This window comes from Lontra canadensis, unplaced genomic scaffold, assembly GCF_010015895.1.
Source record: "Lontra canadensis isolate GAN:19392208 unplaced genomic scaffold, GSC_riverotter_1.0 scaffold43, whole genome shotgun sequence".
Classification (NCBI taxonomy): Eukaryota; Metazoa; Chordata; class Mammalia; order Carnivora; family Mustelidae; genus Lontra; species Lontra canadensis.
Window position 1 is genome coordinate 16,298,742 of NW_022631037.1, and position 18,261 is coordinate 16,317,002.

The following is an 18,261-nucleotide window of genomic DNA, read 5'->3' on the forward strand; positions in this document are numbered from 1 at the left end:
GTAATCTCCACACCAAACCTGGGGCTTGAACTCCCAGCCCAGATATCAATAGTCAGATGCTCTACTGACTGAGCCAGCCAGGCACCCCTAGACTGGAAGGCTTTGATCACTGAAAGGTAAGCAGTTGGAAGCAGGAGGCTGGATGGAGGTGGAAACTGGCAGCTGTGAGCCAATCCTGTTAGTCTCTACTGAGGGCAAAGAAGGGCTGCTTTCCCCAGGGAGAGCTGCCTGGTAGAAGGCAGGAACATTCTACTGCCTCCCACTGTGGCCCACCAGAGTCTAGAGTGCTATCTCCCCTCACAACCCACTCCTCTCCCCAAATTCCCTCGAGGCTTAAGCCAGTGCCTCTGACTGGGTGGATGACGGACATGGGCAGGAAGCTCCATGATGGGGCACAGAGCGCATGGGCTTTGATTTCCAGGTTGTCACTAGCTATGGAAACTTGGAGCAAAATCTTCTCTTTCCCATTCTCCTTTATTCAAATGAGGTGACAAATACCCACTTCCTAGGGCTGCGATGACGACCATATGAGACAAACATGATGCCTGTTCCTTCCGTTTTCTCCACTCTCCCCTCACCCACCCACCCTCCTTACAAAGGTGGCAGTGCTGAATCGTAGGGGGATTTAATTCTCTTTGTCTCTAAGAGGACTCTAATCTCTGAACATGTGAAGACCAAAAAACAAACAAACAAACAAACAAACAAAACCGATATAGATTCTCATCTGTGGATTAAGTATGTTAAATAGGAGTGGTTGTCAGAAATCTCAAGATACCCTCCCCAGATTCCCGTTCCCTGGTTATTCAAACACTAATCTAGGTCCTGCTGGGAAGGGGCTCTGCAGCTGTCATTCAGGTTATGGACCTTACAATAGGGAGAGCACCTTGGATTACCTGGTGGGCACAATCTAATCTCCTGAGCCCTTAAAAACAGAAATTTCTCTGGCAGGAGCTAGATCCGACAGTCAGAGAGATGAGGAAGGGGAAGTCAGAGAGACTCCAAACATGAGAAAGTCTTAACCAGTGTTGGTTGCTGGCTTGGAAGATGGAACTAGGGGTTCATGAGTCTAGGAATGTGGGAGGGGCTGAGTATGACCTCTGGCCAATAGTCAGTAAGGAAACGGGGATTCTCAGTCCCACAATTGCAAGGAACAATCTGGCCAACAACATGAAATGAGCTTGGAAGCGATTCATCCCCCGAGCCTCTGGAAGAACACAGCCCTGCTGCCTTGATTTTGGCCTTGTGAAACCTGAAACAAAGAAACCAGTTGAGCCAACTTGGCCTTCTGACCTACAGAACTGTGAGATAATAAGTGGATGTTGTTTTTAGCCATTAGATTTGTGGCAATTTGCTATGGAAGCAACAGCAAATACAGTAGGTACTGAAGTCTCCTCGATTAACGCTTGGAGTTGGTACTATTGTTACCCCCATCTTACAGATGAGGAGCCTGAAGGACAGTGAAAGGGTCTGAACAGGTCTGCAGCTGTAAGCCTCAAGGAGTCATGCTCAGTAGAAGTCTTTGCTACCAAGTTTATTTGCAGGTAAACAGCACAACATTTACACAACATTTTGTACAATCTGATCTGTACTGCCCTCACACACTGGGGGGCTAAGGAAGACCCAGTCCTTCCAAAGCTATAAACAGTCCTGGATAATGAGTTGATGAAAAACACTTTCTTTTCCTTCGGCAAACAAAATTATTTATGAAGCTGAACCGTTCAGCAATAGGAGGCAAAGAGAAAAAAATTACCTCAAGGAAAGCAACAGCTCCTTTCCTGGTGGGATCCGTCATTTCACAGACATGAAATATTTGTATCAGAGATCTTATGTTTCAAGAGGAATGGGTGACACATCAGAGCTGCGACAATAAACCCTGTATTTATTTCTGACGGGGAATTAGAAGACTCTCTTCGGACACCAGCTCTTGAAAAGATTCTATTTCAGAGGACATCAGTGCTAAGCAATTCTTTAGAAATCCAGTGACTATAGCACAGACTTCTGGGGATCAGGGCCGGTGTGACTCCTCTCTCCTCTGACCCCCAGGGTTTGTGTTTCCATCTACTCCCTGCCTCTGAATCCCTCCAGCCCCACCCATGCACCACGCCAACATCTGAGAGCCCCCGAGGACTGTTCTGATTTGAAGTCACGTCACCGATTCCCGAAGTACTCGCCTCCCCCTGAAGGGTCTGACTCTTGGCCTTTATGAACACGGGGTTTTAGAGACGCAAACTTATGGAGACCAACTATTCTCCCGAGGCCAGCCACTCCGCGCCTGCAGCTCTAAGCCAGCATCCCCAGTATGAGGAATAGGGCTGATAAATAATGAATCAGCATCTTGCTCGACTGGTGGGGTTTAAACGGTTTTAAATTCTTTTCAGGTGAAAAATTACCACAATTTTGTGCTCATGGTAGATTTCCAAGGGCGACTGGAAGCAGAAAATCTTTAAGGGACCCTTACATAGCCAGAATTTCTTCTCAGGCTGATGGACATTAAATATTCAGTAACCGGGACTGTGGAAGGACTGAGGAAGAGCTCCCAGGGCCTGGGAAAAGGCTGCTTTTTAGGATCATTCTCAGGGTCCTGTGGAGACAGGCCCCAGAAGCTACACGCACGGCTGGCTGGAGTGAACAGCAGCTCTGGGGATCTGCGGGATCAGGTAGGTGTCCAGCTCCTGACGCTGGTAGAGGGCTACACTGTCCAAAACCCACTCTCGAGTCACCACAGGTGCTTCACATGTCTGCCCAATCGCTGAGGACAGAGAACACAGGCAGAAATTAGTGTCACTTCATGTTTCCCTAGACCAGACTCTTGTCAATCTACTCCGGGGACCCGGTTGTATGAGTTCATAGTGTCACTCGGGTGGGTGCAAAATTGTTCATCTTAAGTAATGCTTCAGGACACAGGACCTCATTCAGAAGCCTGAGGAGTGACTGCTGGTGAAAACCTACAGCCTCTGGCAACTTTCCTAAAAGGAGCTGCAATCTGTTAAAGGAAAAGTCATCAAGGGCACCTGGGTGACTCGGTTGAGCAACCAACTCTTGGTTTAGGCTCAGGTCATGATCCCAGGGTCCTGGGATTAAGCCCTGCATCAGGCTCTGCACTCAGCTGGAGGTTATCTCCCTCTCCTTCTGTCCCTCCCCTGCTCACACTCTCTCCCAAATAAAAAATTTTAAAAATCTTAAAAAAAAAAAAAAAAAGTGACCAGACAGCCTGAAACAACATTGCAATTTAATGATTTTGCAACATCTTAGATGGAAAAGCAAAACAGTATGATGAGCACAATCACATGTGTGTAAAATACATGCTTGTACATATATACACACATGTGCCTGGAAGAATCTTCCCATCAGCATCTCTACATGGTGGGATTACTGGAATTACTTCATTGTTTGTGCTCATTTATATTTTATGTGATGAGCAGTAATTAATAGTTAACTCCCATCAATGGAAATAGTTCATGTATTACTTTTATAAAGTAAAATGAGTAAACCACAAGAAGTTTTAAAAGGACACTTTAGCCATTCATTCATTCAAATATTCACTGAGCACCCAGAAGGTCCTGATTACTGTGTTAACCAAACACTGGGTGATCTGTGGTGAACCAGCCCCATCACCCAGGACTCCACATGTCACAGGCACATGCCCATGGTGTCCTGAAGCCCCACACAGGTGTACCATCTGCTCCAGCTGACTGAAACAGGACATTTAGACCTAAAATCACCACAGTCACCTGCAGAATTCATGTAGGCCCCGCCACCCATACTCTTGCAGACAAAGGCTTAGCAAAACCTACCGTGGAAGCCACTGTCCTCTGCCCAGGCGTCTGGCTGCACGACCACCACGGGGTGAGCACCCTGCATCCCCAGAAAGGAAACAGGATGGAGGTTATCAGAGCTGGACCTGTGCAACAGTCACGTCGCCCTTTCTTGACGGTGTGCTGAAGCAGACTACACTACAGGTGCAGCCACAGAAAGGACGGGGAAGGGCACGAGGCCGAAAGGGAGCATTGGAGGGAGAGCCTTCCTTTAATTAAATACGTTGAGAATTCCAGTCCTCACTGACCCTCCACACACGGGAGTTTTCTGGCACTGGCATATGATCGGGGAAGGCTCAGGCTAAAGACAGGCTTCTGAGGCCCACTGGCAGGGCTCACAGGGACAGACAGGTGCCAGCCTTGCTCAGTCACAGGACAGATTGTGTGCAGTCCCCTCTGACAGGGCATCAAACACTCACCTTGCTGAGAGGGAATAACGAGGGCTTCTTCACCACAGAAGCCCCACAGAGGCACAGCATCCACTCGAGTTGATCTAAATAGCACAGGGAGACCTAAAATCACCACAGTACTCTACACACTTCCCCTGGGCCCTCTACTCCGTACTCCTCTGGGAGAAGGCTTACAGCAACACTTCGAAGGGCGAGAGTCTCCAGCTCTGCTCCAAAAGAGAGCAGTTCAAGACAGAGAGGCCTTGAACTAGAATCTATACCAGGTATGGATTCGAAGTCAGTTTGCCACCGATATGCGACCTACCCTGCTTATCAGTCCCCAGAAGGCCCCTTGGTAGATAAGGTTTGACAGTCTCTCAAACAAAACACTTGGAAGAAAAGAATCCAAGAGGCAGTTTCCCTTCATTTGCTAAATTGCTGGCTAAGAAACTGTGAAAAATGCCCGCTCGCCTTGCCTCCCTCCTTGCCTAATTCTGTGTTGGCAATCGATAATCACGGCCACCGAGGACACCATACTTGGCGGTAATTACTGTAAATGTCAGGAGACAGGAAGATAATTCATTCAGTCAAAAAAATACACAGCCTCCTGAATGGAGACTCAGCCTGTCAGTGGGGAGGGGCTCCATGCTGAGCTGAAATCGACACACTCAGGGGAGCAGAAATCAAAATGGCCTGCAGGGATGTCCCACCCGCTCCTGGAAAATCAGCAGAACGGACCGGTGAATGGCTTCGGGGCCTCTCTCTGGGAGCTCTTTTCCCATCAGTCCATTTCTGGGGATTGCGGAGGTGGCTCCTGTTTGTCTTAAAGAACTGAGGTCAACTGACTCATCTCCAAAATGATACCTACCAGAGACCTGGTTTTCATTACACCAGAGAACAAAAACACTGAGAAATCCCCGAGTGGCACTTGGAAGTTTCATAAAAATCCAATCAATAACCAATAAAGAAGACAGAAGGAAAATGTGCTGGGCTCTCTTGCTGCCACTCATCTGTCCCTGACCAGAGGCCATCTTCTGAGGAGCCAGAGAACCCGATCCCTGGGGCGGAAGTGGGCATAGAAGCAAAGGTGGGTGGACTTTGTTTCGAGAAGAACAAACCAGATCTATACACACGCCAGGGCCTCAGGGCCACACAACTCCAAGGTTGAGCCCCATAGCACTCCTAAACAGAACATCACATTCAATGTCAAAGTTAATTAGAAAATGTTCATCTAGAGTCCTTCCCTGCCTGCTCTGGGCCTGTGTGGGGCCCAGGCCCACAGGGTTTAAGTAGCCGCTATGCTTGTTTCTCAATATCAAATGAAAATGATTTAGGAAGAGCAGAATTCTTTCTTAACATTCACAAACCTGAAAGGTATCTTCTCCCCACCTCATTCTCTCCCTCCTTTCTTAAACCAAAGGGCAGTAAGGGCAGCTCTATCCCTTCTGAGCACAGAACACTGCATCCTAGAAGCTAACTTTTCACAGCCTGCTAGTTCTTGAGAAGGGGCACAGGACTGTTTTTTTGACATAGGGCAACGTTTAGGGGCAGTTTTGTCTGACAGATGGTAGAGAAACAGAATGAGCTCTAGAGCACCTCACCAAGGAGCCCCCTTAAGACAGTCTCTCCTGTAACACTCCACCACGTAGCGGAAAGGCTGGTGCTGGACTCTGCACTTCTCCCAGTCTCTTACCTGTAGGCATGTTGGTAAAGGGCCCATAGCAACAGACTTCTAGGCCCCTGAAGATCTGGGAGAAGAGTGAGTCAGAGGGACAGAGGGATGGAGAGAAAAGAAATACTAATTATAAAAGAGCATGCATTAAAAACAAAATAATAGAGTCTCCAAAATGAAGGAGTTTCATTTTTCTTTACCACCTGCTCATTTCTGCTACTTCCTGAGACATCTGCTACTGATGGACTTTAGAAGACTTCTAAGAAAGGTGTGTCTGCTCTACAGTCATTCCCTGTTACTCAGAGGCTGAGCAGCCCCCACCTGCCACCAGTCAGGCCCAGACTCCTTCACTTCTTGTTGAAATAAAAAAAACCCAGGTCTTCTTTATATTTAATAAGAGGTTTGGATGGCAAGAGATTCAAGATCTAAGTTGCAGTTTGTTTATCCGGACTTGGTACATTAAGGCTGACCATCACCCTAACTGGTGGGGAAGTTTACGTTGATTTCACATGCTCCTTTTCTCCTCTGTCTTCTGGCATCTGACATCTCTTCCTACCTTAACGCTGCTCTAAGAACAGCCATTGTTCCTTCAGGCAACCTAACTGTTTCATCCAGAAGTTAATCTAATCTAGAAGTGAAGCCTGGTTCTGCCACTCCTCACTGAGATGACCAGGCAGTCATGCCTGGTTTCCGGGAGACACAGATTACCTGGCACCTCCAAGGTGCCTCCCCCACTTTTGTTTAGTGAGCGCTGGCACCGCCCACAAGAACTTTCTGGGGAGCACCTGGCTGGCTCAGTCGGTGAAGCGTGTGACTCATTATCTTGGGGTCATGGGTTTGAGCCCCATGCTGTGTGTAGAGATTATTTAAATAAGTAAATAAACTTTAAAAGACAAAACATAAGAACTTTCTGTGATGATGGAAATAAGGTGTTAGTAAGGGGGCCACAAGTCACACGTAGCTACCAAGCTCTTGAAATGTGGTTACGGTGAGTGAGGAACTAAACTTCCTATTTTATTTAATCTAGTTATGTAGAATTTAAACAGCCTTGTGTGGCTCATGAGACAGAGAGATTCTTATACATACATTAGCTCAGGTTCTTAGGCAAGTACTAGGTTCTTCTTCTTCTTCTTTTTTTTTTAAATTTTATTTATTCATTTGACAGAGAGAGAGAGAACAAACAGGGGGAGCAGCAGGCAGAACGTGAGGGAGAAGCAGACTTCCCACTAAGCAGGGAGCCCAATATGGGGTTTGATCCTAGTGCCCTGGGATCATGACCTGAGCAGAAGTCAGAGACACTTAACCAACTAAACCACCCAGGCGCCCCAAGCACTAGGTTCTTATTTATTTTTTTGAAGATTTATTTACTTATTTGAGAGAGCGAGAGCACGTATGCATGCGCAAACACCTGTGGGAGGAGGGGCAGAGGGAGAGAGAGCCTTTCAAGCAGACTCCCCGCTGAATGTAGAGCCCAACATGGGGCTTGATCCCACAACCCATGAAATCATGACGGAGCTAAAACTAAGAGTTGGATGTTTACACGACTGCACCAGCCAGGTGCCCCACTAGGGTATCATTTAAAAGAAATGTAAAGTTGTGTCAGTTGGCTGCATGTATGTCATTTGGGTAACCATCATTATCTCTTGACCCTCTTTCTCCCCATTCCACAAAAAAGAGAATCGCTTAGGCCTGGAACTCACCTCCTTTCAAATAAGAGAGACCAGGGTACAGAAAAATCAGGAGCTAAAAACTCATGATGGCCTTCAGGAAATGAGCCTTCCACTCTCATCTCAACTACAGCCACAGGAATAAGAAAGGGCACCAGTTCGGGGAGCCTGGGTGGCTCAGCCGGTTAAGCATCTGCCTTTGGCTTAGGTAGTGGTCTCAGGGTCCTGGGATCGAGCCCCACCTCGGGCTCCCTGCTTGGCAGGAGACTGCTGCTCCTTCTCTTCCCCTTTCGTGTTCTCTCTCACTGTCTCTCTCTCTCTCTCTCTCTTGCTCTCAAATAAATAAAGTCTTTAAACAAAGCAAAAAAACAAGACGTATTGCATGGAGCACTGGGTGTGGTGCATAAACAATGAATTTTGGAACACTGAAAACACATTAAATTAAATTAAATTAAAAAAAGAAAAAAAGAGCAGCAGGCCAAGTCTGTCTCTGTTGTGACAACATCCACACATGCCATTCTTAGGATCTATACGACTAAACCACACCCCAACCTGTTGACAGGCTCTAGATGCTCATAACACTAAAAGCTCTCCCCAGGCAGCTGGCCGCAGCCAAGTGTTGCTGTGAAATGTACGAAAGATCAGGAATTGTTATATCCAAGCTGACACTCACTGATGAGGATGTCTAGTTATGAGATAAGAAATTTGAAGTTTCATCTCTACAAATACATTTCTCTTGCCCAGGAAAATACTATAGTGACATTTAGTATCTTCAGAATGTCATTACTTTGACGAAGCACTTTCCTTCACTGCCATCCCCAAATCAGGAAAAATCCCCAAACACTGGAATTTCCTTTGAAGGAGGAAGAATCTGGCACTAACACTGCCTGGCATACGGTGGAATAAAAACAAATGCCTGGTTCACACAGAACTCCCCTGGGGCGGAGGCAAAAACAGAAACAGGCCCAGCAGCTCTTCTTGGCATCTGGAAGTTACTTGATAGGCTCAGAGGGTGGGGGTGGGCTGACCCCAAGGGTTCAGAGCTCTCCCAAAAAAGTTCTCTCTAGAAAATCACCCCTACTGGTTCTTGCTCAAGTTCTATAAAAGGGACAGACGGTGCTCTGTATGGGGCTGTTCTGAAATGCTCAGTGGTGCACATTTTAAAAAGGAAGAAACGCAGAGTCTGCGTGCAAGTGCTCAGTCAGTGACCTGAGAAAGCAGCCAATGCAGGCCTGACACGCAGGTGTGAAATCTTGCCGGGCCTTCTCCCTGAGAGGGCGACATCGCTTCAGCTCTATCATCTGCTACAGTATGACCTGGGGAAAATCATGGAGTCTTCCTGGGCCTCTAGTCCTTCATTTGTAAAGTTGCCGGAATAATCTATTTTATTCCTCTGTGAAATCTTCTGTACCTTTCCAAGAAACTATGGTATTCTTATTTTTTAAAGGTTTTATTTAAGTAATCTCTACACCCAACATGGGGCTCAAATGCACAACCCCAAGATCAAGAGTCACTGACAGAGCCAGCCAGATAGCCCTATTATTGTTTTGTTTGTTACGATTTTTTTTTTTTCCCCTGAGTAATCTCTACACCTGATGTGGGGCTCAAACCTACAATTCTGAGATCGAGTTGCCTACTCTACTGACAGAGCCAGCCACGGGCCCCAAGAAACTATGATACTGTTAAGAGCTCAGCTTCTGGAGCTTGAGTCCATGTGTTCAATTAGTCATGGGTTCCCAACTAGCTGTGTGAGCTTAGGCAATTTACTCAACCTCTCTGAGCTGTCATTTTCTCATCTATGAAATAGGTATAATTAGGGGCACCTGGGTGGTTCAGTTGGTTAAGTGTCTGCCTTCAGCTTAGGTCATGATCTCAGAATCCTGGAATCAAGCCCCGTGTTGGGCTCCCCACTCAGCAGGGCATCTGCTTTGCCTCTCCCTCAGCACCTACCCCGTTCTCGTGCTTTCTCTCAAATAAATAAATAAAAGCTTAAAACAGAAAAGGTGTAATTATAGTACACACCTCATAGGGCCGTTGTAAAAAAAATTTTTTAATGATTTTGTTTATTTGTGGGGCGCCTGGGTGGCTTAGCTAAGCCTCCCCCTGCTTGTGTGCGCTTGTTCTGTCAAATAAATAAACAATCTTCAGAAAAAAAGAGATTTTATTTATTTGAGAGAGATACAGCATGAGGAAGCAGGGAAAGGCAGACTCCCTGCTGAGCAGGGAGCCCAACCCGGGGCTTAATCCCAGGACCCTGAGATCATGACCTGAGCTGAAGGCAGATGCTTAACTGACTGAGCCACCCAGGCGCCTTGGGCTGCTGTGAAAATCTGAGTTAAAATATGATCATGTGTTCAGAGCTGACTCTAGCATACAGTATACACTATAAAGATGTTAGCTGTTGACTTAACAGTCACTTTCTCTTCTGCCGCCACAGACAGCACTGTGTACATCTGCCTCACAGCAACAACCGCTCTAGGTTACAGAAAGACGCCACGAGGATGTGGAAACAGCAAAGGCCTTAAATTCACATCTGTTTCAAATCCCAGCCCTGCCACTTATCAGCTGAGATTTGAACCCCAGACTAGAGTCCAAAGTACATAGCTTCTCATACCTCTAAGTTCCCTATCCATAAAACGGAGAGAATATTTACTTACCCTGTCGAGCTAGGGGAACTGAGAAAGAACCTGGGGGAGGCTGGCTGGTGCAGAGTTAAGCGCCTGACACTTGGATTCGGCTGGGGTTGTGATCTCAGGGTTGTGGGACTGAGCCCCATGTTGGGCTCCAGGCTCAGTGGAGAGTCTGCTCAAGATTTTCTCTCCCTCTCCCTCTGCCCCTCCTGCTCATGTACTCTCTCTTTCTAAAATAAATAAATAAATAAATAAATAAATAAATAAATAAATAAATCTTTTAAAGAAGGAGTGCCTGTGTGGCTCAGTCGGTTAAGTGTCTGTCTTTGGCTCCGCTCATGATCTCAGAGTCCTGGGATTGAGCCCAAGTTTGGCTCCCTGCTTGGAGGGGAGTCTGCCTGTCCCTCCCACTCTGTCCCTCCCCCTCCTTGTGCTCTGTCTCTCAAATACATAAAACCTTAAAATAAGCAAACAAGAACCTCAAGGAAGCACCCAGCTGGTACTCTATGAGTGAGGATGCTATGCCCCTTGCAGGTGCCTGAGACACGCTCCACCAAGGGGACCGGAATGCAGCAAGGTGGGTGGGGTTTTTGCCCACAGGGCAGATTGGGGCTTTACCTTCCTGTCCCGGGATTCTCTTGCTCTCTTTGGACCCTGGTGGTTTCTTCCATTCACAACGTCTCCTCTGACTTCAAAATCATGCTGGAAGAAACCCAAGGCAAACCACAGAGATCAGAGAAGAGAAGCGTCCTTCGATGGGAGTAGAGTAGATACATCCTATTAAGGAATCTAGTACTGCTGGGTAGAATGTTGACAACCCCGTACCGCCCCCCCGCAAAAAAAATCATTTTTGGTGGACTGAATGAGATGACCAGCATCTCAGCTGCTGAAATCAATTCACTGAAGCAAATCATTGTGGGCAGAAATGAACAATTGGCTTTTCACCTCATCAGGACTTAATGTATTTTAATTTTCAACATCTGTCTCTTCTCAAAATAGTCACTTCGCATTGAGATTAAACTGCTAATACTGTGCTGTTACAAAGGAAACTGGAGAAATCCCGACCTCTTAAATCAATTGTGTATTGCCATCTAAAGAAATAAGGGCTCTCAGATGTCCACTGAGAGATTTACAGTTAATGAGACCAAAATGATAAGATATACATTGAACACACTAAAGTTAGCACTTTTTCAAACTCACTGGTTCAAGGATGAGGAAATAAAAGAATAATAGGATTACGGAGGTTAGAGCTTTCAGGAGAATTTGGGGGAAGAATGCTTGGGAACAATTCTGATCGAAACTAGATTGTAGGGAGGACAGAGTCATGAATGTCACCATAGGCTGTTATTAGAGGAAAAAACACTTAACATTTCATAGTCACTTGAGTGGGAGAAGTCTAGTGCTAAAAAGGTCATGTTGGAAGCTGACCCTTAAATTTCTTATCCTGATTGTACCCCGGTGCCTACTTAAGCTCTCTGCCTGGAAGTCTAATATAAATCCCCAAATTCTGGGGCACCTGGCTGGCTCAGTGGGTTAAGCCTCTGCCTTCGGCTCAGGTCATGATCTCAGGGTCTTGGGATTGAGCCCCACATCAGGCTCTCTGCTCATCGGGGAGCCTGCTTTCTCTCTCTGCCTGCCTCTCTGCTTGCTTGTGATCTCTCTCTCTCTCTGTCAAATAAATAAATAAATAAAACTTTTTTTTTTTTTTAAAGATTTTATTTATTTATTTGACAGAGAGAGATCACAAGTAGACAGAGAGGCAGGCAGAGAGAGAAGGAAGCAGGCTCCCCGCTGAGCAGAGAGCCCGATGCGGGACTCGATCCCAGGACCCTGGGATCATGACCTGAGCCGAAGGCAGAGGCTTTAACCCACTGAGCCACCCAGGCGCCCCAATAAATAAAATCTTAAAATAAATAAATCCCCAAATTCACACATCTGAAACAGAGATCTTGCCTCCTGTTCTGCCCTCTCTCAGAATGCTCCTCCTGCTCTGTGTCTTCCTTATCTGATTTACTATTACTAACATCCACTCTATTGTTCAGGCTAAAAACCCAAGCCTTGGGGCACTTGGGTGGCTCAGTGGGTTAAAGCCTCTGCCTTCGGCTCAGGTCATGATCCCAGGGTCCTGGGATCGAGTCCCGCATCGGGCTCTCTGCTCAGAGGGGAGCCTGCTTCCCTTCCTCTCTCTCTGCCTGCCTCTCTGCCTACTTGTGATCTCTGTCTGTCAAATAAATAAAGTCTTTTTTTAAACCCAAGCCTCAGCCCCTCAATGCCTCCCTTTACCTCATCCTCCAAATCTAACCCTTTAGCAGGTCCTCTCCAAACATAACTCAATTTCTTCTTACCAACTCCATGCCACCAATTACCCTACAAATCAAATTCCTTACCATGACTTCCACCAAATCCTGCCTCATCTAACCCTTGTCTGTGACCTTCTCCAAACCTTGGTCCAACCTCTGCTCCCTACATATGATTCACCAATTACTACTCTCCAGCTATACTATTCTTCTTTAATAAACCAAACTCATTCCTAGCTCAAGACATTTATGCTCGCTCTTCTTCTGCCTGTTAACATTTGTTCCCTACATTTATCCAGGCCAAATCTCGGTCTTTAAGATCTCAGCTCAAGCTTTTCAGAAAGGCTTCCCTGGTGTCCCTAGGTAGTCAACCTCTGTCCCCACTCAGGTGCTAGTCTGTTACATATATTTCTCCAAGTTAAGTATGTATGTATGTATTTTTAATTATCTCACTACTATCACTTTTTTTTTTTAAAAGATTTTATTTATTTATTTGACAGAGATCACAAGTAGGCAGAGAGGCAGGCAGAGAGAGAGAGGGAGAAAGCAGGCTCCCTGCTGAGCAGAGAACCCGATGCGGGGCTCGATCCCAGGACCCTGGGATCATGACCTGAGCCGAAGGCAGAGGCTTTAACCCACTGAGCCACCCAGGCGCCCCTACTATCACTTTTTTAAAAAGTTTTTATTTCACAGTATTTATTGGTTTTGTTTTTGTTCGCGTTTTCTAAGTAGGCTCTACGCCCATTGTGGAGCTCAACATAGGGCTTGAACTCACAACCCTGAGATCAAGACTTGAGCTGAGAGTCAGGACACTTAACTAAGTGAGCCACCTGGGTACTCCTATTTATTGGTATTTTAAATGCATCTTTATTTATTGTACACCTCCCCTCGATAGAACATGAGTCCCAGCAGAGCAGGGACCCATCAGTCTTGCGGCTGTATTCCCACTGCCCAGGCCACAGTAGGCTCCCAATTCTATTAGGTCACAGAATCAAAGTTAAAACCAACGAAAACGTCATTTGATTAATAATGAATATGCCAAAGAGCTCATAGTAGTTTAAAAGTGCTTTTATACTTTTATTTTGCCTGATCTGTCACCAGCGGCTCTTCGATGGCTCTGTTCTAAAATTATTCCTCCTCCTACACTCCGTCTTATTTACCTCACTGTTCTCAAAACCATAAAAGTAACATCTCTTTGAAGGCATCTGAGTTTTAAGCAGATACATTTGCATATTTTTTTTTTTTTAAAGATTTTATTTATTTATTTGACAGAGAGAGATCACAAGTAGACAGAGAGGCAGGCAGGCAGAGAGAGAGAAGCAGGCTCCCTGCTGAGCAGAGAGCCCGATGTGGGACTCGATCCCAGGACCCTGAGATCATGACCTGAGCCGAAGGCAGCGGCTTAACCCACTGAGCCACCCAGGCGCCCTACATTTGCATATTAATACGAAGGGCTTTTCTTCAAAGACAGTGGACAACCAGTTTTCTACAAAGGTCTATGCTTGTGCGATCGGGCTGGCCTGTTTCTTAGGCTTATGAATCTTTCTGCTTTATAAATTCCTTTTCCTTTCTCTGAGGAAAGGACTGTTTCTACTGAAGCTTGAACAAATGAGCAAAAGCACAGAATTTCCTGGGTTGCTCCGTGCAATTCTGATGATCCACATCACTGGGGAAAGTCTTTGCAAAGTAGTACAAACAAGGCAGCAGAGAAGTATTCAGTGATTTTGTGACTCGATGGCACCAAGTCTTTCTGATTCACTTGTAACATCAAGTACCTACCTCATCTAGCATCTTCCTTTCTTTAATTGACTGGGTCACCCCTAAAGAGATGACAGAAAAGACAGGTCACACGAAGGCAGAACACGGAGTAGAGGTCCTCTCTCTGTAAAGCCACAGCTCCCTAATAGATTTTCTTCTGGAAACACTGTGGTGGCTGAATTTAAACATTATAAAAGTGCCTGCTGCACATGGATTTCTGCCTGGTATTAAATAAATCCTTAGTTATAGGCATACTTTGCTAGGAGCAGATTAGGTCCTATTAGTTAGGAAAAGAAATCCATTTCCCCCAACATCACCAGCTTATCCCAACAAAGAGATATGCATTCAAGATAAAGCTAGTTTAAGTGTTACCATTAAAGACCTTTTGGTAATTCAGATTCAGCATCAGCAAAAACCCTAGGTGTTAAAAAAATGTTAGGTGTAAAAATGCAATTCTGAGGTGTTAAGGGGAGGAGGGGAGACATTATATTGTACTTACAGAAATAGCTAACTACCCATTTTCCTCCTGCAATACCCAGAAAATATTTCAGTGTCCGTTCGCACACAAACTCAGCATCTGCAGGATGAAAAACACCCAAAAGATTAGAAGTTGAAAACAAAAATCAGGAAGTTCTGCTCTAAGAAGCTAAAATGCCCCCAAGTCCGATGCCACTTAAGAGCAATCCGGATTGATGATTCCAAAAGCCCTGTGATAGACTCCAAGGCTGGAAGCATCCCTAATTATAACCAGCATGTGTGCATCTTTGGAAGTCTAGAAGAGGCTGATATGAGGTTAAGACCACAGGAGACATCTGCTCTATCTTCTAGGTGCTCAAGATGTCGGTCACTGTGTTCAAGAAATTCCCCGTTTCAAGAGTACTGATACATGTGGATGGGAAGGTCTATTTCACTGGATGGCAAAATGTGAAGGGATACGAATATGTGAAATCCTGAATCTGAAATGTCCATGTAAGCGACAAAGTTTCACCCACCAGGAAGTCTACCTGGGAAGTCCTAACTGCTTAGTTCCCAATTCCTCTTAAAGGGCCAGGAAAATAGACTATTTTCACAGCTCTTCTCCTTTCTATATATCTCAGAAAGCAGTAGCTGAAAAATCAGTTCTGTTTGTTCCATAGTGTTTCAAAGGCCACCTCTGAAGAACTAAACAAAATGGAGGTACATTTAGTTTTAAACAGGAGAAATGGATTTAACTAAATACTAAACACAGTAGGCCATCTGCCAGTGGAAGCAATAGCCATTTTCTCTCCCAGAATTCTTCACAAATAAAAAAAAAAATTTTTTTTTCTTTCTCCAATTTTTAAAGCTTTTAAATGTTGTAAGAGTTGATTCAGGAATAGGCTTTAAACTCAGATTTCTGTTTTAGTTCATTTTTAGTTTAAAAGTAGCAAATGTATCACCTTTGTTTAAAGATCGAACGACTGTAGATTTAATTTGCCTTTTGAAGTTTGTTTTTTTAAGGATTTTATTTATTTATTTGACAGAGAGAGATCACAAGTAGGCAGAGAGCCTGATGAGGGGCTCCATCTCAGGACCCTGAGATCATGACCTGAGCCGAAGGCAGAGGCTTCTTAACCCACTGAGCCACCCAGGTACTCCTGATTTGCCTTTTAAAGTTTTCACCTTTTAGCAGCTTTGATCTAAAACTACAGATTAAGATATATTAAACATAAATGACATTCATCTCTAAAATAGTAATTAGTTCAAAGTACCTTGTCCTGGCACCTGACTCCTGGGAGCATTATCCTCTGACCCAGTGGGACAGTGTTTGCACCTTAGAAATCCCAAGATCTTAGAGTTCTAAGGCACTGTGTCCCTGCCAAGGAGTCTGGACCCCTATGCTCAAGCGCCATCAGCTATAAGACAGAAAAATCCTGGAGAGGGCCACCATATTTCTGGAGAGTCCATTTTGTTCAAAAGGGTTTAAGACTTGAACTACAATCTGCAACTTCTGTGTGCTACATGCACTCTTCTTTGCTTTCTGGGGCCCAACAACTGAGTCCACCTCCTCTTCCAGAATGCAGCTCTCTGAATATTGGGGAGACAGCTAGCTCGTTGCCTTTGGTCTTTCCATTTTTTTTTTTTAAAGATTTTATTTATTTATTTGACAGAGATCACAAGCAGGCAGAGGCAGGCAGAGAGAGAGGGAGAAGCATGCTCCCTGCTGAGGAGAGAGCCCGATGCGGAGCTCCATCCCAGGACCCCGAGATCACAACCCCAACCCAAGCCGAAGGCAGAGGATTTAACCCACTGAGCCACCCAGGCGCCCCTGGTCTTTCCATTCTTTCCTTTGTTCTTCAAATGACACTGCTTTGAATTCCTTTCCCCCCATCCTCATCCTCTACCTCTACCTCTGCAGAAACACTCTAGTTGGTCAGTGACCAGCTTAAAAAAAAAGCCAAAGGAGAGCACGTTACCTTCCAGGCAGTTGCTCCTGCAGAGGATGTGTTGTGTGGGGAGGGGAGGGTCAGCATCTACATTTCTCTTGCTCTGGACACTAGGCTTGTGTACATAAGGCCCAATTCCAAATGTGATTTTTCAGCGGCCTTGAAATGTTTACTTAGATTTAGCTAAAAGCCTCTGAGGTCTCCGTTATCACACAAGCCATAATTAAGATTGAAAAAGAGGAAGGTGTAGAACAAATGAATTTTCCCCTTCTCTTTTTCCTGGTTCATACGCTAGGCTACCTCAGAGCTGACAGGAGACTTGCTTCCCGGAAAAACTGTCAACATGCTCAGTCCACTGAGTGGAGTGCGTGAGTGGAGCTAGGACACAGGGTGGACATGGAGCTAGTGTTTGTGACTGCCCGTTTTTTTTTTTTTAAGATTTTATTTATTTATCGACAGAGAGAAAGCAAGAGAGGGAACACAAGTAGAGGGAGTGGAAGAGGGAGAAGCAGGCTCCCTGCTCAGGAGCCTGATGTGGTACTTGATCCCAGGACGCTGGGATCATGACCTGAGCCAAAGGCAGACACTTAACCGACTGAGCCACCTAGGCGCCCCCCCACAACTGCCCAGATTTAGACTGGGAATTCACTTCATTCCCCTCTTTGCCCCATGCGTTCCTCCAGGACTTGGGATCTGCCTTATCAGACAGCCCCTCACTCAGTGCCATCTAGGCAGGGTGGACTAGAAGTGGTTCACCATTCTTGGCTCACTACTCTCCAGATCTTACCCCAAACAAAAGGGGGTCAGGACATAACAAAACTATTATTTTTCTTTTCTTTCTTTCTTTCTTTTTTTTTTTTTAAAGATTTTATTTATTTATTTGACAGAAAGACAGATCACAAGTAGGCAGAGAGGCAGGCAGAGAGAGAGAGAGAGAGAGAGAGAAGGAAGCAGGCTCCCTGCCGAGCAGAGAGCCCGATGCAGGGCTTGAGATCCGATCCCAGGACCCTGAGATCATGACTGAGCTGAAGGCAGAGGCTTAACCCACTGAGCCACCCAGGCGCCCCTTATTTTTCTTTCATAAATAACTGATCAACTGTTGGAAGACAGTCATCCATCCTTTGCCTGACAGATTCTCCCATTTCTTCATGTAGTTTTATGCAACAGACATAACATGCTCTGTGAGGCTCTTGGTATACCTGTTTTCATGATGACATGAGTAGTCTCTTCGGAAATTTGATTAGTTAAAGTGATGTGGTGTTTTCTGGCAAACTTGTGCACAAGCATCTGAAATCAAATCAAATATTACATTATAATCAATTACCTCTAGTACATAGCTTCGAATGCTAGTTACCCTAGCTTTGACTCTCCATTTTCCTCATAAAACGTACATCCCTTTTATTCAAACATGCCTGAAGTCCCAAAATAAATAGTAACTTAATAAAAAATTATGTAGAAATCATTGGAAAAAATTCTAAAATAGTTTGCACTCACAGACACAGAATTACAGCCCAGGACTCAAAAATAATAATTTTTCCTTTTAATACCCCATATCATCTGATTCCCTAAGCCAGTTCCTTTGCAGAGTGATACTCTACTATAATTTAGGGTTATCTGCCTACACTTTA

General features: G+C 45.3%; 1 protein-coding gene across 12 annotated transcripts in view; it reads right to left on the reverse strand.

The window, feature by feature from the left end:
• Window positions 1–1,516: 1,516 nt before the first annotated feature.
• Window positions 1,517–18,261, reverse strand: part of BRCA1 (BRCA1 DNA repair associated) — a 66,370-nt gene continuing 49,625 nt past the window's right edge. For 11 of the 12 annotated variants that reach the window (XM_032871745.1, XM_032871744.1, XM_032871751.1 and 8 more), the window contains 8 exons: window positions 17,833–17,920; window positions 14,728–14,805; window positions 14,250–14,290; window positions 10,792–10,875; window positions 5,898–5,952; window positions 4,235–4,308; window positions 3,795–3,855; window positions 1,517–2,749 (listed from right to left, as the gene is read on the reverse strand). In XM_032871745.1, the coding sequence (XP_032727636.1) occupies window positions 2,604–2,749; window positions 3,795–3,855; window positions 4,235–4,308; window positions 5,898–5,952; window positions 10,792–10,875; window positions 14,250–14,290; window positions 14,728–14,805; window positions 17,833–17,920 (627 nt within the window). In that variant the 3' untranslated portion in view covers window positions 1,517–2,603. The remainder of the gene's footprint in view (window positions 2,750–3,794; window positions 3,856–4,234; window positions 4,309–5,897; window positions 5,953–10,791; window positions 10,876–14,249; window positions 14,291–14,727; window positions 14,806–17,832; window positions 17,921–18,261) is intronic. The other variant, XM_032871748.1, reaches the window with a different exon arrangement.